General features: G+C 48.6%; 2 protein-coding genes across 15 annotated transcripts; both read left to right on the plus strand.

The window, feature by feature from the left end:
* Positions 1–239: 239 nt before the first annotated feature.
* Positions 240–17,108, plus strand: gigyf2 (GRB10 interacting GYF protein 2; the record flags this gene model as incomplete). Of its 14 annotated transcripts, none has more annotated exons than XM_084481002.1 (29): positions 240–305; positions 2,111–2,162; positions 2,399–2,561; positions 2,649–2,744; positions 2,881–2,989; positions 3,199–3,307; positions 3,492–3,532; positions 3,660–3,692; positions 3,885–3,986; positions 4,273–4,526; positions 5,292–5,475; positions 5,810–6,061; positions 6,171–6,343; positions 7,119–7,269; positions 7,830–7,996; positions 8,456–8,553; positions 8,872–9,000; positions 9,184–9,332; positions 9,497–9,597; positions 9,845–9,985; positions 10,570–10,737; positions 11,218–11,574; positions 12,091–12,219; positions 12,762–12,995; positions 13,367–13,647; positions 14,028–14,182; positions 14,638–14,909; positions 15,340–15,487; positions 16,326–17,108. In XM_084481002.1, 28 exons carry the CDS (start codon positions 2,125–2,127, stop codon positions 16,388–16,390), a joined length of 4,299 nt encoding a protein of 1,432 aa, XP_084337128.1. In that variant the 3' UTR covers positions 16,391–17,108. The 14 variants fall into 14 exon arrangements, with proteins under 14 accessions (XP_084337128.1, XP_084337122.1, XP_084337119.1 ...); XM_084480996.1 differs by having other exon boundaries at positions 4,273–4,514; positions 5,325–5,475; positions 6,174–6,343; positions 8,459–8,553; positions 10,585–10,737; XM_084480993.1 differs by having other exon boundaries at positions 3,492–3,531; positions 3,650–3,692.
* Positions 17,109–18,109: 1,001 nt separating this feature from the next.
* Positions 18,110–23,220, plus strand: snorc (secondary ossification center associated regulator of chondrocyte maturation; the record flags this gene model as incomplete). Its single annotated transcript, XM_084481510.1, has 3 exons — positions 18,110–18,182; positions 22,549–22,719; positions 23,111–23,220. 3 exons carry the CDS (start codon positions 18,110–18,112, stop codon positions 23,218–23,220), a joined length of 354 nt encoding a protein of 117 aa, XP_084337636.1.
* Between the last annotated feature and the right edge of the window lie 57 nt (positions 23,221–23,277).

Raw genomic sequence — 23,277 nt, forward strand, 5'->3', positions numbered from 1 at the left:
TCTCAATGCATGGACATAATGTGCATGTGTAATACAGTTTCCAAATAAAAAAACATTTTAACACAAATGACACACCCTAGTTTCAAAATCACAGAGCAAAAAGGGATCACGAAAAACAACCTGAAACGTGAATTAATTAATTTAAGTTTAGTTTTCCACCACGGTGCGAAAGGTAGCAGTCAGCAAATCTTTCCATGGCATACGGGCTTTATGTGTCATGTGACCCGGACTCAGCCATCTTGTGGAAAACCGAGAGAGAGCCACACAGCTCGAATACAAACCCTGTGCTGTCAGAACAAGCAGAGGTAAGATAGTGGAAGTTAATTATACTATCCGTTGCCCGTGTGGAGTTTATCTGTAAAATAAAGCAAACTATATTACTGCACAGCCACCACTTTACGAATCCGGGATGTTTACGAATGTTGTTATAACACTATGCTTAACCTGGCCTTGAATCACCGCCCTCGAGTTTCTCCGAGGCCGCGTTGCGTTGAGCGGCGTGCGGGGTGTGGTGGCCAGGAAGAGGGTTGCGGACTTCGGCTGGGCGAAGGCCGCATGTAGAAGGCTAACACTTAGCAAGTTATGGTAACTCGTTGACTACAAGTGCCGAGGTGGAGGATTACATCATGACATCGCGATATGAATGCTTAATCCCGGCATGGCATAGCATTTGCTAAAATCGCCCAATTCGTAACACTTCAGTGTATGTTTAATGACATGCTGTGTGTAGGTGGGCTCAGCGTCGCCTTTCTCACTCGTTTTTCCTAGATTGGAGCTAACCTTTAGCCTAGCCTAGCACACCGAGCAGTGGATTGCAAGCATGTTGCAAAGTAACTTAAATCAAATCGTTCCGTCCCTTTAATACCCCCACAATGACTTGGCTCGACCACCATTAACGGTGAATTATCGCCTTTTGTCGTGAATTAATGCCAAGTGGGTTGACATTCAATGGTTGTAACGCAACTGCATGCTACCTAAGACTAACTGGTTTACTGCGAGTGCCAGCAATGCTGTCTGTACATTTAATATCAGTGCATTCATTACTGCGTTGGAGTAACGTAAGGGGATCTAGGTTATCTATTACTGTCCTGTTTATAGCCTTTCACCCATTATATTTCCAGGATACTAACATTATCCAAAGGGCTAACGCTAGGTAGCTATTCTTGGCATAATATATGACATGCCTTTTATGTAGTAATTAAGTCTCCTTCGTAGTCCAACATCAAGCTGGCATTCTCTTAGTGTTTCTGAACAGCCAGTTCAGACATGACCTTTAGTGGCCGACGTATTGTCTCTAGAACATAAATAAAGCTGGCGCAAGTATTTCCTTATTTGGCACACTAAAGGAAAGTGGACGTCGCAGTCGTCAACGACAACAGACACCCTAAAGTATGCAGTTATCTAATCGTTTAGTGTGATGTTTCGTTTGGTGAGACCAAAGTGGAAGTTTGGATTTCAGAGAGAGAATGTGCTTTAGACAGTCAGTGGGATGACCTGTGGGGTGTATTGGTGAGCTACACGTGGCTCTCCGACTTGACGGTCAGGACGTACGCTCACGCAAAACCAGTGTCGAGGAATGTTTCCGTCGCCCTTTGATTGTGACAAGTAGACAGCCTGTGCAAACGGCCTTGCCTTATGCATCGTTGTGACAGTAGGGAGAATACTTTGTGTGCGACAATAAACTAAGTTCCCCAAATCCGAATCGTTCCATCATCACATAATATAGCTTCGTTTTTATACCCTGAAGTACAAACTCGTAAGGAACCCGTTTAGTCATTTACAGGTGTCTCCGGCAAACCCTCTTGTAGTAGGAAGCTTCCGAAAATAGCATCGGAGGATTGCATTTGTATATTTGTATTGAAGAGGGCAGGGATCTTATGGAATGAGCTGTGACCAAAAATATTATTATGTTCCTTTTTTGTTATACAACGTTACCATTTGCAAATTCTATTCTGTCTATTTTTTTCTGTATGGATATTCTCTCTAGGCTATGAGTAAGTCCTCTAAAACTATATATATATAGGAAGACAGAGATTCATGTCATGTGCGGTGAGAATCAATGTATATACTGTAAACATTTAATATATATTTGTTCTTTTCATGTTTTTAGAACTTAAGGGAAGAATGGCTGAAACCCAGACACTTAACTTTGGACCAGAATGGTAAGTGACCATTTCCAGATTTGGATAGATGTTTTGTTGTTGTTTTGATTTTTAATTTTGCTATAATAATTAAACTCGACCAAAAATGATTAATACTATTATGTATAACTGGTACTCCAAAATGTTTTACACTTTTGGTTACATAAACGTTAAGCTTACTTGGCCTTCAGCATGGCGTGTCCCCCCCCTACTTCCTTGCATGTGTTCTGGATATGACTTCTCCTTCCTCTCCACAGGCTCCGTGCCCTGTCCGGAGGTGGTGGTGGCAGTGGAGGCGGTGGGAACAGCAATATCATTGCATCCTCCCCACCCCTCTCGCCTGCATTGCCAAAGTATAAACTTGCAGACTACCGCTACGGGAGAGAAGAAATGTTAGCACTTTACGTAAAGGATAAAGAGGTGAGGAGAAGGGGTTGAACTGGAGAAACGTGTGTGCATTCCAAAGGTTTATTGCACTGATGTCATTGTTGTTGTTTTGCCTTCTAGATCCCTATAGACCTACATGACAAGGAGCTTTTGCCTATCTTACAAGAGGAACCTTTACCCCCGCTAGCCCTCGTGTCTTTTACGGAGGAAGAACAGGTAAAAGGTTTTTTGTATAGGGGAGTCCCTCAGCAGGAGGTTTCCCCATGCCACATTGTAAACACGTATTTACAATGTGTCCCCTTTGGCCAAAGTACTCACTGAAACTGCTGTCTTTCTCACTTTTCCTATGCAGAGAAATTTTTCCATGTCTGTAAACAGTTCGGCTGTCCTCCGGCTGACGGGGAGAGGAGGGGGTCCGATAGTAGGAGCGCCCAGGGGTCGGAGCACCTCGAGGGGTAGAGGTGAGCTCATGTCGGGGTGCTACACGCATTATGCCATGAGTGAGTTTGCCGTTGACCCGACAATTGGAAGATGACGAATTGGAACAACGCAATTTATAAGCATCAATTAAGTAATGTTTGACTGTGAATGTGCATAGGCGATTTTGATTGTTGAACATGTCTGGCCCCGAGTCCTTGTGTGATTTGTTCAACGTGGGCTTGTGTTGCAGGTCGGGGTCGGGGAGATGGAGGCTTTTACCAAAGAAGTTTTGACGATGTTGAGGGAGGCTTCGGCCGGGGTGCCCGGGAGATGCACCGTTCCCAGAGCTGGGAAGAGAGGCACGTCTTGGATTTCCGACTGGTTCCTTAATACCATATCTCGAGGAGAATTATTTGTTGCGTTAAGATATTTGTGTCGTTGCTTTATTTGTATTCTATCTTGCGTTGGTTGTAATTTTCTCTGGTATGAATGAAGTTCACCTCATCCTAAAACCCTTTCCATTATTTTTATTTTCCATTTTAGGGGAGACAGAAGATTTGAAAAGCCAGGAAGGAAAGACCCAGGTTGGTGTTTATTTTCTATTTGAATAACCAGTATTCTTAATGTCATACCATATTGTCAAATGCAAGGTTTTCTAAGCCAGATATATATTTATGAAAGTATTTGTTTTTCTCTTTGTTGACTTTGCAGAAGCCCCTCCAGCCCATTTTCCAATGAATCATAGTAAGTGTGGCCTTGTGCAAACCTTTTCCCTTGTAAGAAGAAAGTTCTTGTACTCAAGTGTAGCTCAGATAGAAACAAATCCACCTTTCAACGGTGACATGCATTGGACAACAAAACCGACCAGGGCCAGAGAGACGACACCCTTCCTCAAGGCATGCCAAGGTTAAAACGTCTCGTCTGTGTTCCCTGCAGTCCGCGCAAACTACGAGGAGGTGGGACCTGTCCTGCCCAGGAAGCACGACTTCACGCGCTCGGAGAGTGAGAACTGGCGTTGCTCTCGCGATGATCAGAATGGTGAGGATGGTGCCTACAGCACAAGTAGGCATGGTATTGTTCCCGATCAATACCAATGATTGGTATGGTCCAACGGACTAGATGGTTCTTAATGATTGATCGCTAGGAGCACCCTATCTTGGCGCTAGCGAGAACGACCGCACAGATCAACAGAAGGGCTTTGGGTATTGGAGTGACTCATGTTAAAAACATGCAAACTATTTTGTTATGTTTGCACACCTGTTAAGCCCGTTCAGGTGACCATTGTTGTTCGAGTCGTTGAGTCACGTTATGACCTCCTCCCCAGACATCGCCAGGGCGGCCGCGTGGCGGGAACACCCGGATCAGCAGCAGCAGCAGGCGCCTCCGCAACAGCAGCGGCGCCGCTTCCCGTTCGACGCCAGGGAAGACGAGCGTGGCTACCGCCGGCCACGGTCGGGCAGCGGGAGCCTGGAGGACGAGAGGGACAGCCTGCCCGAGTGGTGCCTGGAGGACGCCGAGGAGGAGACCGGCACCTTTGACTCGTCTGGAGCCTTCCTCTCGCTCAAGGTGGGGACTCGGGTACGCTCGACCCTAACCCTAACCCGGTCCCACGCGTCAGGCTGTCCAGGTGTTGACACCGGCGCTATGTTCTGGATGAGATCATGGCCAAGATCAGATAGGGACACGCCTAACCTTAAAGTAGAAACCGTCAATATGCTTTTGGACTGATTAACACTTAAAAGATAAAAATAAAAAAAAGCTATCCTCACCTTCTGTTTTCGATTTGCTGCCAGAGCACATGTAAATATAAAGGGCTTGACCTGAATATCACACATCATTTGGTGTTATTAACGGGCACAGACAAAAATGCTTCTGGACCCGTTTGGATAGAGCAGGCACCAAGTTCATACAAATGCAGCACCGGTTTTCTCTGCTCTGTCATCATCTTTAACCCGCCCAATATTATATTAACGGTTGTCATTGGCCCGACCCAAGCCAGGCCTGCTTGACATCTGAGTGGACGGGAGAGGGATTAGTAAATGAAAAGGAGATGTCAAGTTTTGTTGTCACTGGTGAAATTTTAAACTAAATCCTGTTAGCTCACTCCTGTGAGGCTGTTACATGCTAAGCGTTTCCACATGCTTTCAAAGCTGGTATCATTAGTTTGTTTTAGTTATCAGTTTTATTAACGCTTGGGGCAAATGCTCACACAGGCTTCACACCATTGTCGTCACTTGACAAAACTTTGACATTGCTGGATTTGAACAGATTTCGTTTTTGGATTGTATTTGTATCCATTGTTTTCACAGTGGATTTACTTCTGTCTTTGCCTTCTTGTTTCAGAGGCCTTACTTCCAGTCTGCTTTGTGTTGTCAGAAAGCCTCCAAGGAGCCCATCCTGGAGGAAGCGGAGCTGGACTTCAGGCCCCTGGAGGAGTGTGACGAGGGTCTTGAGGAAGAGGACAGTCAGCCGCCGGAGACCAAAGAAACGCAAAATGGGGCCAAAAGAGAGACTGACAGGAAAGAAGGTCAGTTCCATGGGTCTCTATCCCAGGTTATCACCTTTTCAGAACCAACCTGCCAACCTTTTGGATCATTACTTCAATCAAGAGGCAATTGTATTGGAGTCATTTTGGGTGTCAATGTTCTTAAGCCTTATTCGGTTTCCCTGGAAGCATTCAAATCCCATTTTATAATGCACACCCACAGGCATTTCCAGCCTCTTCACACATTGTTTTGTAACTTTCTTTGACATTTTCTGCCTCAACCCTCATTGTCCTGTGACCCCAGCCCCTGCCTGCCACTCAACGGCCCTCTAACCCAGTGCCACTGTTCTCCTCCCGGCTGTGCCTTTCCTTTCAGAGCGGGCCAGGCTGGCGGAGGAGCCTCCGGTTTCCGCTCCACCGGCCCCGCGCCCCCAGGGGCCCAGCCAGGCCCCCGCCCCCAGCCAGCCGGGCCGGGCCGAGGAGACGGAGAGAGGTGCGGCGCGGGTCGGCGAGAGGCGATCTCCTCCGGGCCCGCGACCAGAGCCCAGCAAAGCCCCCCTGCATGTCCCCCTGGCCAACAGCATGCTGGACCCCCGACCCATGTCCCACATCGCCACCACCCTCGCAGGTGGGTTTGGGTTCCCTTCACCTCACTTGTTTGACTCAAGTCTTTTGTTGTGGTCATGTCACATTTCTCTACCAAATAAATAACGGTTTCCCCGACCTGTTCCTTGCAGCAGACGTCTCCATCCCCTCGCCCTCTGTCCAGCGGAGGCACCCCAAGCCCATGGAGGTTCCCATGGCAATGGCCAATCCCCTGCCCTTCGCCAGCATGATGGCGGCCATCGGCCGGCCCATCATCGTGCCTCACGACGTTGACGAAGACGAAGGACTCAAACACTTTGAGCAGGTGAGCTGGCTGCTAATCTGTGTCTGCAGTAGGGATGGGCATCGGTAAGATCTTAACGGCACTTGTTATCAATCCGGTACTTTATCGGTTCTATTAGAAGAAAACTAAACAAATGAAGAACAAGTTCACTTTCTTCAGTTACAATAGCTGACAATGTTTTGAATAAAATTATAGACTCTGTAATGTTGTGAGAATGGAAATATAGAACAAACAAATCAATATATATATGTATATATAAAAAATTAAAAAAAACATTAACGACCAAATAAAAGAGTGGCATGGAGCAACAGGGAGAGTATGCATGCAGCTTGGCCTCAAAAAGGCCTTAAGCGTTTTTTATACACTTGGTCTGATGGAAGATCAGCATATCTGGCTTTTATCCTGTTCTGGCGATCGGTCATTCAGAACAGTGTATTTTTTTATTTGCATGCTCTTGAATAGCGCTACTAACCTATAACAGCATGCTGTTATAGGTTAGTAGAGAAACTTTGCCCAATGTACAAACCACCTTTTTAGTTTCATGATCATTAAAGTAGGCTACTAAGTTGTGTGTCTTCATTGGAACTTTGGGTCTTGTGTCCAATGAGAGCGCTCACACCGGTGCTGCCATACACCCACGATATAACTCCCAGAACTGCCCAAACCTTGGGCAGACCTATCCATAAACAGCTTTTACTAAAATCAAATCATCCCACGTGCGTTCTCATTCTACCAAACCACATTGAGCGACGCAGAAGTTGAATATTTTTATGAACTGAAAAATGTCGTCATCTAGGAGGCTGAAAAAATGGTGGCCTACCTCCAGGAAGGGGGTGTGGACGAGGAGAGGCTGGCGGCCAAGGAGAAGGCCAAGTCCACTGGCTTCCCCCTCACCCACGAGGCTGCCCTCAAGTGGTTCTACAAGGACCCCCAGGGGGAGATGCAAGGTGAGGGACCACGAGGCCCGTGGTCAGAGAGCTGATGTTGAGAATAAGACATTTGAGTTGTCGCCCAGGTACCGTAATCTCGTGATGATTAGAGATTTAACGGTTAAGACAGTTTGCATGTTTGTGAGACTAGTCTCAGAAAGCTAGGTGAAATCCAGGTGGACGGGGTGTGACACTTCATTTAGTTTTATGATTGTGGCTGCGATTTGTGAGCGCGTGTTTGTCTAACGTTGAACACAAACTTTGCATTCACTTGTGAACTTTTCCCTGTGGGGAGGCACGCTTAAACAGCCTGTCTGGAGACCAGCGTTCTTAGAAAAGTCTCTGGAAAGGTTTTCAAATCAACACTGTTAAAAGTTTGGATATAACAGTAAGACGGCTGAGACAGTTCTCAAAACAGTTCATGCTCAGTGAATGAATAGTGCGCCTTTACCTGCTTCGTTAGTATAAAACAACGAAACATTTGACATGGATATTTGTATTTCTAACTAAGTGCACGGCATCTGATGTGTGTGTGTTTAACCCCGTCCCTCTCCCCCCCTGCCGTCCGTCTCCTCCAGGTCCGTTCAGTAACCACGAGATGACGGAATGGTTCCAGGCGGGCTACTTCACCATGAGCCTGCTGGTGAAGAGGGGCTGCGACGACGTCTTCCAGCCCCTGGGGGAGATCATGAAGATGTGGGGCCGGGTGCCCTTTGCCTCGGGCGCCGCTCCCCCGCCTCTCCAGGTGACTGGCCCCGCCGCACCGCGTCACAGAGCATCCATCGCCTTCTTGTCTTATGAGGAGCCAGGCTTTACCATTTATGTGGTTATGTTAGCAAGCGTCTCTGCAGTACTAGCCCTGGCCTCTAGTTGGTGTAAAGCTCCACTTAAATTACAGATAGGTTACACTACATTGGATGATCTGGAGCTGTTGAAACTATTTCAGTGGTTTGGACTAGGCATCCGAGTTGGTTTTAGTCGAGGGCTTAGTAGTTTCAAATGTATAGGGACATTGTGAGTCAAACTAAAAGGAAACGTATATTGGAGGAAGCTTTTTATTTATTTTTATCTGCACTGCACCAAGTTAACATTCAGCATGCATCAATGTCAACAGCAGTCCGCAATCTCTTGTCAACGGTAAAATCCATCTCCAGTGAACCAATGTACAGCTTGTTAACTCAGTGTTGTTTGTGCTTTTGCGAAGCAGGCAGACGGTGACCAGGAGAGACTAAAGAGACACCAGGAGCTCACAGCGCTCAACCTCTATCAGCTGCAACAGCTACAGTACCAGTACCTCATCAGGTACCTCTTCAACCCCTGAACCATTACACACTACCTGTAAAGTACAACAGTCATATTCATGGCGGTTTAGCGTCACCTGCTATTTTGTATAGCTCGATAATAAACCCGTTTGACAGTTTGAAACAATTGATTGGCTTCGCTCTTGGTCATATGTCGGCTACAACTTTACAAAGCAGACACAGTGAAAGTTGTCATCCCTTGATGGCCTCGGTCCACCATGTTCCCTTCCCTTGCAAAGGGAAGGCCCTATTCCACAGTCCGTCGTTGGGGTTCAAACATGATGTACCTTGACTGTCCCCTCTTGCTGTGCTCCTCCAGGCAACAGTATGCCCAGGCTCTCGCCCAGCAGAAGGCTGCAGCCCTCAGCTCCGCCCCTATTCAGCAGCAGCAGCAACAGCAGCAGCAGATCAACGTCCTGCTACAGCAATACCAGGCCCTCAAATTAAGGTAGGCTAACCCAGAGATAAACTGCACTGCATGCAAGCAGACACACACGTAACCTGTTTCAGACTTTTACCTCGAGGTCGGCGAAGGGACAGCAATGTCTGCTTGTGTTTTTTTTGTTGAAGCGGTCGGTTACCTGATTTGGTTTATTTTCGTTGATTGTTTTGTTGTTGTTTTTTTGCACAGAGCGTCTGAAAGCCTCCTACCTCCTGTCACCCGGTCTCTGTCAATACCGGTGTCGGTACCTGAGTCGATACCTGGGTCCGTCTGGGAAATGCAGAACCCCTCGTCTCAGGCCTCGTGCACACCCAACCTCCAACAGAATGTACCGGGCTGTGAGTCACCTCGAGTACTCTCTGGGGGGTGGGAAACTGAGGGGACTTTGTGAGATTGTATTCGTTTATTTAAGCTCACTCCACTCAGTCGTAGGCAAAGGATTAAAGTGTTAGCGGATGCCGTGACTACGTGATGTATCAACCCCTCTGTGTTGCTCCTGCAGCGTGGGACGGCAGCAGTGTATGGGACTTGCCAATCGACTCCATGGCTCAGGCTCCCACCATCGAACAGATGCAGCAGATAGAGAAGGCCAAGGCTGCAAAGGTAAGTGCTTTGTGTGCAACTGTTCCCTTGTTTCTCATTGGCTCTTGTTTCTCGTTGAGTCTTTTTTTTATCGGTTGTTAACATAAGATAAAAAAAAGTAGAAATGGGATTGTTTCATTCAGTTAGACACCTTGTCGTCACAAACACGCGGTGTTGTTGTTGTTATTGTAGTTACAAACATGCAGAACTCTATCCTAATGGTCAGCCATGCTCTATAGACATACCAACACCTCTTCTGCCCCACCAGTCGGAGCTGGAGCGGCGTGAGTCAGAGCTGAGGGCCAAGCGGGAGGAGGAGGACCGAAAGCGGCTGGAGGAGGCCATGCGGGCCCGGCAGCAGGCGGAGCGCAACCGCTTGGAGGAAGAGGAGCGGGTTCGACACAAACAGGTGAGATCCGAAACCACTTCCTCCCCCATGTAGCGCCGCGGGGCTAGACAGACACTTCCTGGCGCAGCTCTAACCGTGATGGGCCGGGGTAGGCTACCTAAGTAGGTAGAGCGGGTTCACTTGTAACCGGGAGGTTGCTGGTTCGATCCCCGGCTCCTCCTAGCTGAGTGACGAGGTGTCCCTGACAAGGCATCTAAAGTGTAAAACAGACCGGCGCGTCAAATGCCACCCCTAGCACCAATAGGCTGCGTCGTGCTGCAGCATTAGCAGGAAGACCCAGGCATGCAAACTTGTCCCCTTTTGGCAAAAAAAGCGCTTTTTCAGGGGACGCTGTGAAATCGGACAGTGGCGTTAAGAATAGTGCCTGTGCGCACTTAGCCGGCGCCGGTGTGGGGGTTGTACATAGAAAATAATAGGGGCGGCTGTTTTGATGTTCGCAGTGTTTTTTGGGCTTAACCCTAACTGCTCCTGACGAGCTGGCATGCCGTTGTCGTGTGAACGCGTGTATGAACCATTGTCAGTCGCTTTGGACCAAAGGGTCTGCAAAACGCCCTGAACGTGAAGCTGCGAGCTGACCCGCACAGTGTGTGGTCCTCCAGGAGGAGGTGTTACGGAGGCAGCGGGAGCAGGAGGAGGCCCAGCACAGACAGGAGGAGGAGAGGCAGGCCCAGGAGGAGGCGTTGCGCAGGGTGGAGGAGCGGCGTCGGGAGGACGAGGAGCGGAAGCAACGCGACGAGTTCCTCCGCAAACAGGTCAGTGCCGGGCAGCCCTGCCCGGGCTTTGGTCCATCTCACCGGGGCTGCGGACCGGTACCGGGCCGCAGAGATGTAGAAACAAAGCCTACAAATTTGAATACATTTGATATAAAAATGCTTATTGCATACCGTTCATCTGATATACTGTGTAAACATCTGCTTGATGTTCACAGTGTATCACAGTTGTGTTGTAAGACTATCTGGTTGTAGCGTCAACACAACTGGCTGATTGTTATTGGCCCTTGAAAATATTCCAAATATGCAGACTGGGCGTGAGTTATAAAAAGTTGAGGACCCCTGACATAGGGGGTCGAATAGCATGGCGCCTGTGCCTCCCAACCACAAGGTTCTGGGCCTGATCATGACGTCCCTAGCCTCAATCAGCTCCTTAATGACCTGTATCTGAATCATCGCCAGCGGATGGGCTGAAGCTGTCCTCCAAATAGTAATGCGATTAAATCTTTCCCACACGACCAGGAGGAGGAGAAGCGGAAACGCGAGGAGCTGGAGGCCCTGCTCCGGCACGAGGAGGAGAAGCGCGCCGAGGAGGAGGAGGCGGCGGCCAGCCTGGTGCGGCTGCAGCTGCTCCAGCAGCAGCAGCAGCAGCAGCAGGAGGAGCTGAAGAAGAGGGAGCAGGAGGCGCAGCGGCAGCAGGAGGCTCTGAAGCAGCAGGAGTCTCAGAGGCAGCAGGAGGTGCTGAAGCAGCAGCAGGAGGTGCTGAAACAACAGGAGCTCCTGAGGCAGCAGGAGCTGCTGAGGCAGCGGCAGCAGCAGCAGGAGGCGCTGCGGCGGCTGCAGCAGCAGCAGCAGCAGCAGCAGCTGGCTCATATGAAGGTGAGCCATGCCGACCCCCTCGCCGGGGCTTGTGTTGTGGACCCTCCCACTGTGGAGTGTAACCGAAAATGCCCGTCCATGTTGTGCGTCGATGTACGCACTTAATGTACACACTTATTGTATGTTGTACGTCCGTGCACTTAATGGATAGTACTTGTGTAGCATCTTATCCTAGCTATCTTTGCGGTCAACGGGTAAGGGGTTAAACTAACAATTGTTAGTGGTTGGTACGTGTTTCTATGAACATCCTTTCTGTACCGACAGCGATATTGTTTCTCTTTCTTGTACTCCAATGTACTTATTTGAATTCACTTTGGATAAAAGCGTGTGCTAAATGCCCTCAATGTAAATGTGTAACTTTGTCGAATGAACTTTAAAAAAGGATGACGTGTCTTGGAAGAGGTTCCCCCGAGCTCCATCTGCTCGTGATCAAAAGGAGAGCATGGAAGTGTGAGAGAAACGCTGTGTGCTGCTCACACCCATCCCACTCACGCCGTTTCTGCGTACCTTTCCCAGCTTCCCTCCTCCTCAAAGTGGGGTCAGCAGTCCACCGCCAGCACGGCCGCCAGCCAGAGCCAGAGCGCCCAGTCGCTCTCTGAGATCCAGAAGCTGGAGGAGGAGCGCGAGAAGCTGTCGAGGGAGGAGGTTGGTACCCAACATCTAACAAAACATTGTTTCTCCATCTCGCCGGGAGATGATTATGAGTAATGCCGCTTAACTCCTCGTCTTTTGGCGTTAACCTAATCTGTGCCACTGAATCACAGTACTATCAGTCATGACACGCTGGATTTGAGAATGATGCGTGACACTTAAAAAAACACCCCCACATGACGGTGCACATTTCATTTCAGTGTGGGGATCTCCGAACGGACTTGACACTTTTCTCAAGGCCGTAGCATCCACCAACTCACTAAACAGTTTATTCGTACTTATAGCGGGCAATCCTAGTCAAGGTGACTTTCTGATGAAGCTTAAAACCAATCAAAACCAATTGGTTCAACCGATAATACCTTCAATCTCAATGTCAGCTTGCGTCATGTCCCCCCCCCCAAACAAGTCCCGGGTCAACATCGCTAGCCTGTTGTTTTTTGCACAATCGAATCGCATCCGTTGAGGTTTTCCTGAAACAACCTCAAAAGCAGCACCTGACCCATCTGACCTAATCCCTCGCTCCTCCTCCTCCTCAGCAACGGCGCCAGCAGCAGGAGCTCCAGAAGCTCCAGCAGCAGCAGGCCCTGCAGCAGGCGCAGCAGCCCCAGGCCAAGGCCTCCAGCTGGGGCAGCGTGTCCAAGCCGCCCGCCGGCACCAAGTCCCTGCTGGAGATCCAGCGGGAGGAGGCGCAGCAGATGAAGCAGCGCAAGGACCACCAGCCGCAGTCTCACCCCACCATCACGCAGCCCAGCCGGGCCCAGAACAGAGCTGTACGTGCACCACCCGCCACCACACTGTCTCCCTTCTTTCCCCTCGGCCGCTACTCCTAGCCTGGATTTGTCCCGAGTACTTTGTGTGTTTATTTGTGTAACGCTGAAAGCCCTTGTGTGTTTCATTTGTGTAACACTGAAAGCCCTAATGGATGAAGTACGGCTGTTGCGGTGCATCAGTGCGTCTGTTCCCAATGGGGTCCTTTCTGCTCAAATCAAACGTAATTTAATATTTTCTGTTGGTAATATGTTGAGAATGTGGAAGGATACACCTTCTGGGCATACTGTTTTGTTCTCGACATGTACTGCTGGTAAGGTGTCATAACGTCCCTGTGGCCGAGCTGACTGGGGGCCGTTTCCTCTCCTCCCAGCCCTCGCTGAGCTCCTCCGTGTGGGGCGCCGTCAGCCCGGGCTCCGGTGCCAACTGGGGCTCTGACCCCGGCAGCATCTGGGGCGACGCCCAGAACGCCAACATGGGCTTCTGGGACGAGGCGGTGAAGGAGGTCCAGCACGCCCCCCAGCTTCCCCAGCCTCCCCCGCCGCAGCCACCGCCGCCCCAGCAGCAGCAGCAGCAGCCGCCGCCCCCCCAGACCCAGCAGCAGTCCAAGAAGGGCAACACTCCCAAGAACAACAAGAGCAACGCCAACCTCAGGTACCGTAGCTTGGGGTCATGCAAGGGGAAGGGGGGGAGGATCCGGTGGTCGGCACATTTTCTTTAGGGTTCAGCTTGTAGTGAGGTCCCTGTGTCTCTGCATGTGATGAAAGTGTGAGCGTGTGTGTGTGTAATCTTCACCATACACGACATATCTTCGACACATCATTAATTAATTGGGAAAACAAAAACATAATCACAGAGCCGTAGAATATTTCCAATGTTCCGATCTCTCCACAAGCACGTTCCACAATTAGACGTTACTCTTTTCCCTTTATCGACTAACACACCCCCCCCCCGAACAAAAACAACGCCATAAAAAGGTTCATTCACTAAAGGCTCTCGTCTCGCCGTGTCCGTCCGTCCGTCTCCCCACACAGCAACTCTGTGAGCAGCCGTGCCAACAAGAAGGCGGCGGAGGAGGAGGAGAAGCTGCTGAAGCTGTTCCAGACGGTCAACAAGAGCCAGCAGGACGGCTTCACGCAGTGGTGCGAGCAGAGTCTGCACACGCTCAACACGGCCAACAACCTTGACGGTGAGCGCACGCCGCGGGGGGGGGGGCTGGTGGTGGGAATAAGTGCCAGCTCGGGGGGTCTCTTGGTGGAACCCGTTTAGTTTCGCTTGAGAGCGTTGATGCACTCAAATGTATGGAGTCATAGCCCTGCGCAGTGGAGGAACTTTATAATGGTGGTGGTGTTTAAAAGTTGTGTGCAGAATTGACTCCACTGTTAAACGTGCCGTATGTGTGTTTTCCCACTGGCAGCCTCTAGTGGCTTGAGTTGGAGCTACAGTTAATGCGGTTTAATTTTCGGGTCTGGTATTGTTTTATTCTTGAGAAACTTTCTAGGTCATATCTGACCTAGAAAGTTTCTTACGACAGGGCTAAGTTAGTAGTGTAAGAGCAACCATGTTCGCTATGTTACCGTAGCATTGTCCCAAACCACCCCAGCTAATCTCTTCCCCCATCCCCTCCCTCCCTCCCTCCACCAGTCCCCACGTTCGCGTCCTTCCTGAAGGAGGTGGACTCTACGTACGAGGTGCACGACTACGTGCGGGCCTACCTCGGCGACACGCCCGAGGCCAAGGAGTTTGCCAAGCAGTTCCTGGAGCGCCGTGCCAAACAGAACAGCAACCAAGCACAGCAGCAGCCGGCCCCGCCGCAGCAGAACCAGCAGAAGCAGGCCTCGCAGAACCAGCAGCAGGCCCTCAAGCAGCAGCAGCAGCAGCAGCAGGCCCGTGAGGCCAAGGAGTCACAGAAGAAGGTGACCATCATTTGATATATACATTTGTTTTTTAATTTTATTTTCTTATGTACCATTTGTAGTTCCCAGAGTTGCTAGGGTAAGTTAGTTGTGTTTATGATGCGGGTGTGACATTGGAATTGGAAGTCAATACAGATGTTCCAGCATCATCGAGACTTAATTAGCTGGCAGATTATTGTAACCTTTCTGTTCTTATACGTGTATTGAATTCTTGTATTCGTGTATTCTTCTTTCTTTTACAAATCAATATAGCAATGTTCTTTTTTAATTGTCAACTGTATTTTTCTTACTTTGCCGCTCTGAAATACACTGTTAGACATCCCACCACCAGCATGAGTCAGGACACGTATGTATGTATGTATGCATGTATGTATGTATGTATGTATGTATGTATCCATCCGTCCCCTCACCCTGCCTCTGGTTCCCCCAGCAGGTGGAGTCTCTGTGGGGCGGGACGGACTCCTCCTCGTCGTACCAGTCCAACCACACCAGTGCCCACCAGCCGCGCTTTGAGACCGTCACCTCAGGGAAGAAGAAGAAAAAGCAGAAGATGGTCCGCGCAGACCCCAGCCTCCTAGGTGGGCCCCCCCCCCCAGGCCCTGTCCCCCTAGGCCCCTCCCCCTAGGACACAGTACAGTACTGTAGCCCTTCAACGGTTATCACTGCAAAGTGTTCACTTTGCAGTGCTGTACTGTGATTAGCTTTTAGATTTCAGGTTAGATTTGTATAGCGCAGTTTACACAGTATCCTGATTCTGATACGCCTTTACACGATGGGCCAAACACAACCACAGCTGTCGTGCCTGTCGACACGTAGGGGCTGTTAACAACTTACAACCCCCTGCCCTCAAAGAGGTTTGGGTGTTGAACCACAGTCGTGCTCTCTCGCCACCGTGTCCGGGCAGGGATACGTCAGCATGTGTGTGGTGACCATGGTGCACCGTGCGAATCAGGTTTAGCATCTCAACCTGCAAGCTGCAGGGCTCATAGAAACACGAAAGCAGGCTCGGAATGACGCTGTTGCCATAACATTTGCACATGAAACCTGCTTGGCTCGTTGTGGTTAAAGACTTTGAGTCTTACGACTTGACAAAACATCCTTCCGAAATGCATGTTTTTTGACGACCATCTAGATCTGATATTTTGTGCTCCCCGTCCGAGGTTTTGACACCTTTTTCCACATCCTTTATCTATAAAAGCCATCAGATATCTTGTCTAAATCGCGATATTCCGTTTTCACAGTAGATGGAGATTATAATGAAAATGTAAATGTGCAAGAGGGAATTAAATGTACGTTTTTAAAGTTAGAATGAAGACAACAGGAAAATGTGTCTGTAAACACAATCTGTGCTGCCCAGAGTGGTAGCACTGCGAAGCATAACCTTCACCATCCCCGTTTGTGTCTCCCCGCCTCCAGGTTTCTCCGTGAACGCGGCGTCGGAGAGACTGAACATGGGCGAGATTGAGACTGTGGACGAGTGACGTCCTGCTGCCAACCGACCCCACGGACTGTTTGTGTTTTGAGCAGCAAACCGTTTTACAACCCCCCCCCCCCCCCCACATCACCACCACCACCACCACCACCACCCACCCAAACCGACCAGAAAGAACTCCAACCATTTTCTGCCCCCACCCCTCGTGTTTTCCAAACCAGCGTTCTCTGACCCCGAAGGACAGGAAGTGACCGACGATTCAAACTAGAAGATCCACACTAACAACACTCCACAGACAAACTCTGCAGAACGAGGGAGTTGGGATTTGTCTTGTCTGCTGTTGACACCCCTCCCCCTCCCAGGCCCCGCCCCCACTCTGAATCGTCGTTGTACGTCTCGGCGGCCAACCCATCCCCCGAGTTCAATATTCATGGAGTAGTTTCGATTTGTCTTTGTTGAGATTTAGTTCCCTACTGCGGACGTGTGGATAGAGCGGTGTCCCGTGGGGAGGGGAAGGGGTCGATCGGTATGCTTAAATCCATTCTATCCATTCATTTTTGTTTGTTTATTTATTGAACCCCACCCCCACCCACCCTCGTCCCCGTACAGCTGAAGCCCCGCCCCCTCCGCCGGGCGCTCGGTTCAGGACCGGAGGGGCGGGGCCCCGCGTCATGTCCTGTTTTAAGGACATGCTTTGAAAGTTTCCAAGTAGTTATCTATTTCTTGTATATTACTAGGCTGTTTAAAATAATAAACTTTCAATTCTGCATCTGTATTATAATATATCGAAAGGATGGATCGCGGGAGTCATTTTTTTTATTACGGTATGAAATAAACAGACTCTTAATGCGGGCTGTCCACTCCTCTCTTGTCTATCATATTTGGGGATGGCTGGGATTCATCTCTGGTTTTCTATGCCATGCTGGGATTATCATTTGGTATTTATTTTCGGTTTTTAGGGAGATTAGCAATGGGCTAAACCTAAATTATTGTAGCCGAGTAAACGGACAAGCAAACATAAAAAATGCTCTCTAATTACTGTACTGCACTTGTTTCCGTCAGTGTAGGATGCTCGCTTCTCATTTGTAAATAGTTTTATTCGATTTGCAGTGGAAGTTGAAAACTTCTCCCTTTTCAGTGTGCAGAAGTATGAATTTGAATGTGGCCCTTTTGTTATTGGTGAATCAATTATTTTAATTACTGACTAGTGCTGAAACTATGAATTTATTTAATCAAATAGTTCATGGTTATTTTTACTGTTTGGCCCATGCAATGAATTATCAAATAATATCTAGTGCCTACAGCGCCAGAGATGCAAAAATCAGGTTTTATGTTGTAAAATAATACATTTGAACTTTTACATTTCAAGTCAGACAAGGCAACAATGTGTTCAGAATAAACTAAACTAGGAGTCAACAAATGGGCGCGAGAACGACAAATGGTGCAGCTGCAGTCCGGCGAGGGACAGTGACTCAGTCACGGCCCGTTGGAGACCAGGGCTCCGAGTCCTTCCACCTCAACCTGTGGTCTGAGTGAGTGTGGAGCAGGCCGGACCCGCCCTCTGAGATGAGCTCACAAGGTCCTCAGTGTCCAGACACTCTCCACACCTCTCCCAGGCCTTCCTCCCACCCTCCCTCCTCCTCCTCCTCTCTCCTCCTCCTCCATACTGCTCTCTTCCCCGTCTTGCCAGCCCCAGACCCCTGCTTGAAGCTCCAGGAGTTACCCAGAACTTTTCTGCCCCACTTAGCGTTCTCCTCGTCCAGGCACCATGGCTCACGGCAGCGGCCTCTTCAGATTCCTCCTGGTGCTCCTTGGTCTCTCGGTAGCGGCCACACGCGCAGGTAGGCCACCCCCATCGCCCTGGTTCAGACTAAGGTGTGTTGGTCAGCATTCTGGGGGAGTTGGGGATGCATTTCAGAGTCCTGGGGTTGTGGAGAGAGATTCTCCCCTCTTATCAAGGTAGGAGAGACACTGTTTTGTTTGAATCGTGAAATCCTTTAAGGTCGGGGTTAGGTGATCGGGGGGGGAACAGGCTTAGACGAAGACATTTGCTCGAAAGGCAACTTAAGTCAGTTTTACTCACCAAGGGACAAGAAGTCAGACATCACAAAACCCATTACTCTTGATACTGTAATATATACATCTTATTTTTTTAATTATTATTTCTATAAACTTGATAGACGCTTAACATCAGGAAGTGTGTAATTAAGTATTTAACCTCATACACTGGCGTGTCTACGTGTCGTTTCCTACTCACCCACACACAGGCCTTGATGAAGCAGTCCTGTGCTGACCTAAATAAGACGTTGCAGCCACTGGCTGATGCTGAAAGCCGCTCTTTGACACAAGTCAACTCCACTCCTTTCATAATGTTTCGGGTTCGTCTGCAGACTCATGTTTACCTAAGCGCGAACCAACCACACGGGTCGCTCCTTGGGCTTGTTGTTGTTCATTATTTGATAGAATTTAATATAGTTTCTTCGATGTATTGGTCTGATGGTTGAACTGATGCAAACCTTACAATGACTCATACCTGCCCTGTGTAACTTTATCACTTCACACTTTTATTGAAAGTGGAATCTTCTTGCCCTTTTCACCCACACAACAAAATAGATTGTGGGTCGTTGGACTGTGGTAAAAAGTTAAAAATAATTCCAGAAATAGACTAAAGGATGCAGCAAAAACTTTGAACATCAATGTGTTAGACAACATTTTCTGTCTAACACATCCATTTCCTTTTTGACACATCAATGGGCCATTTCTGTTTTTTGTTGTCCTCCAGGCCCTGTTAAAGATGAGCTACACAAGCCTTCCGTCTGCAGAGTAAACAAAGCGGAACAGAATGTTCTCCAATAATAGATCTCCCCTGTCTTTCCACTATCTCTTCCTATAGTTGTTTTTCTCCAAAATACTCTGGGTGCAGAAAGTACTTGAACAAAGACCCAGACTGTGGATTGTTCAAAGGTGTGGAACCACTTGGGTCTTCTGCACCATCTCCCATGCTCAAAGGTCATCCAAGGAGCACAGAGGTCAGCGCAGTGGCGGGGCTGGGGGGGGGGGGGAGTCTCAATATTCAGAGAGAAGAAGTGGTTCAAATAATGAAGCAAGTAGCATCGGGCTGTCACCTTGACTCTGGACACTGAGCTATTGTTGCAGCACAATGGACTCTCAGCCCGAATGTCCTGGCAGGTCTCTTGCATTGAGGTGCCATGCTGATACTGATGCAGACTCCTGCTGCTGTTTAGCAACGTTCATTTAAAGAGGAAGAATGTGATCCGCTTAAATGGACAATAAATGACAATGCAGTGGTTGGGCTTGTACACACCGTGGTTGAATGAGCATTCGCCACATAATGTCACACTTAAAGTTAAGTCAGAATGTTGAGAATATATCACACATGTTAGCCTCCACCCCCATGGTGAAAACAAAACTATCTGTGAATGCCTGAGAAAGACACAACCAAAACGCTTACCAAATGCTTTCCCATTTGGCCACATATTGGAGTTATTAAGAAATAGGGGCCATTCCTTCAAATGGAAACCTGAATGTTGGGCCAAGTCACAGGGGATGACAACTCTGAAGAGGAGTCTTGCGGTGAACTCGAAAGACCACACGGGGACCCTCTGGAAGATGTCATTGGTTAATGGGGTCCGAGAGGCAAAAGGAGAACCAGTGCATTCTCCAAGTCTAGGTGGGTTATGCAAGGACGCCACAGAGGCCAGCCGTGTTCTGGGGGAGGGGTGTTCACACACACCTGTTTGCATGCTTGCTCCCATCTCGAGCCCATGTGAAATCCTCAACGGTAAGGAGGCCTCCCGCTCAAAACAAGACCCAACTCTGGACTTTCTGTCGGGTTAACTTCCCCGCGTCTCAACAACAATACAGGAAGAGGTGCTGACATACCCGCGTTATTTCTGATCATGTGACCAACGCGGCGCTCGTACGTGAGCGGACTGGCGAAAATGTTAAGAGGCGACATCAGTCACACTTCCTCTCGGAAACATCCAAGTCCTAGAAAGAAAAAAAACGTTTAGATTTTAATTCCCCTTAAATTCCCCTAAATCGAATTCTAACTTTGGAAGGCTGCCAATGACATAATGTTGAGAGATAAGCCTCACCTTTAAACTACTAACTATTTAATCAACTAAGTTTCGATTGACGTCCACCGCTTCCACTCGGGGACTGCTTTGAACCCAGCCAGTTGTAGCTGGTCGCAGCAGTGTTGCCGTCCTCTGCTGACGCACATAAGGCTGCCTTTTGTGCCCGGTGCTGAAGGCCTCATTGATGGCCCTGCTGGCCAGGGGCCCAGAGACCAGGGCCCACCTTCAGCAAACGTCCCCGGCGCAGGATCAACACAGCTGCATAACAAATATCAGCATGTTCCACTAAAACTTGAAAAAAAAAAAAAGTTTAAAGGAGAAGACATTTGCAGTTGTCCTGTATTGAAACAACAAGGCAGTCACACTAGTGGTGCAACATGTCGGAGCTTTGGATAATCTCTAGGATCATCTTCATGCAATTTATATCATCTTAAGAAGTGGTATGAAGGGGAATCTAAACTGTAATGAAACCCGTTCTGAATGACTAGACTAGAATGACTGTCACTTTATTAAGGACGAGATAAGATTAATTAGACGCAAATGAAGATTATAAGGCAAATTGAGTCATGCTGATGTTATTTTGTAATTGCACATTTTATTCTTTGATGTTTGCACTACACAAGGGTTTTGTATGATTATTAGATCACTAGCACACTTTTAAAAAGGGATTTCTGAGAAACAGAGCGAGGGTGATGGAGTTCAGTGTGAGTAAATATTGGGGGGGGGGGCGGGGGGGTGTATGAATTAGTCGGGGTAAATATGTTTGTAAGGTATGTTGGTATGGGATTGGTGGAGCCCCGTTGAGTGAATCAGTGAATGGGTGGGCTTGTGTGTGTCCGTCTGTGTATATGTGTGGGTTAATAGTTTGTTGATTTACTTTTTTTCCCAAAGAAGATGGTTGTCACATTTTTCCTTTGCACTTTTTACACTTACAAAAAAAAGGGGGGCCCATTGACATTCAAAGGTCTTCAGAAAGGAAATGTTTTTTTAAGATAAGGGATAGGATGTAGGGCTACCGAAACAATTTAATCAATATGATGCTGAGGTGTGAAACCGCGCACTATTGCTTCAGGCAGGCAAGGGACACACAAGCACCATGCAACAACTGCAGCACACGGTTTTGACTGTACTCCTGTGGGCGTATATGTTACTTGTCTCTCACGTCTGTGCTCACAACCTCCGTTCCCTTTGTGATCCTTTCCTCTTCATTTTTGTGCGGTCTCCTGTGGTCACACAAAATCTGTTCTTGCTGGTTACTTTCCACTGCAGCTGTCTATTTACGCATTTTCGTCAAAACATGCCCCTTTTCTTGTTTTGTACGTTACTAAACTTGTGCGTTACTTCAATATTTATCCAGGCCGAATATTATTTATACACTTATCCAAGGACAGGTTTTTCCACAGGTAGGCTTATTGGATTTTTAAAGAGCCCTTTATAGAGATACTATATGAATAGTGTTCAGTGCTGAGAGGAGAGAAATTCTACTTTTGTCATTTAATAGTTGAGACCTCTGAACCGATGCATATGCCTAAATAATAACAACGACAATTCCTTCATCTAGTCAAACCCGATCAGAGAACTGAGAGCAGCATGGGGCCCTGGGAGGCCCTTGACCGCATCATCTGAGGACAGAATGTCCATCCGTCCACAAAGACGTCCTTATACACTGACCTGGGCCGTTAGGCCTGCCAGACAGAGAGGCACTGTTTAACATGGAGGACTAGGCCCTGGATGTGTGTGTGTGTGTGTGTGTGTGTGTGTGTATGTATGTATGTGGGTTTATATACATATATATTTATACATGCACAGATCTCAAAAATCGGTTAGAAAAAAACCTGCTGCTTTTGCGTAAACACATTCCGAGTCACCTCAGGTTAATAATCGACCTAAACCTTTTACCCCCCCCCCCCCCTTGCGTTCAGTAATATCCACTGTGTGTGGTTTTCCTCTAGCTGTGCCGTCGCACCATGCACTTACACACTACACAAAAGAAGACAACAAGAAACAGGAAAGAAGTGGAGCTTGAATTTGGAGTGCACATCGCCAATACTGTCTCCCCCATCTCCCCCCCGCCCCCACCTCCCCCCCGCCCCCACCTCCCTTGCAGAAACAGTCGGAGACACGCTGCCCACCCTGCAGGGGGAGAACCAGGACACCATGTCAGGGGACGTGGCCTATGACGTCACCACGAAGGAACCCATCCAGGAAGTGACGGACTGCTGCTTCACCTACGACTACGAGGACTCCACCCACTCCCAGACCGTGGATCAGGTGGAAGGTGAGAGCGCGAGTGGACGCCAGTGCCATGTTGAGCGATGCTCATCCATCGTTGTTGTTATTAGTGTGTCGGACGCATCGTGTTTTTGATGACCCGATCAGAACACGTGATGACTGTTTACCGTATGAAAGAAGGATGGTCTGGTATAATCGTGGAATGCCTTAGCAGTGTGTTTTGCAGAAGTTTTGCTGCAGTACACGTATCGCTCATGTTTAATTCCTGTGTGTGTGTGTGTGTGTGTGTGTGTGTGTGTGTGTGTGTGTGTGTGTGTGTGTGTGTGTGTGTGTGTGTGTGTGTGTGTGTGTGTGTGTGTGTGTGTGTGTGTGTGTGTGTGTGTGTGCCTGTGTGTGTGTGTTTATGTCTGTGTGTGTGTGCATGTGTGTCTCTGCAGGGGTCCTTGGGCCAGGGGCCATCACAGCCATCGTGATCGCTGTCTTCCTCGGAGCTTCTGTCCTCCTCGCACTCATTGTCATCACCCTCCGAAAATTCACCGCATCATAGAGTGTCTGTGGGTGTGTGTGTGTGTGTGTGTGTGTGTGTGTGTGCGTGTGTGTGTGT

The sequence above is a fragment of the Micromesistius poutassou genome, assembly GCF_964030765.1.
Source record: "Micromesistius poutassou genome assembly, chromosome: 16".
NCBI lineage: Eukaryota > Metazoa > Chordata > Actinopteri > Gadiformes > Gadidae > Micromesistius > Micromesistius poutassou.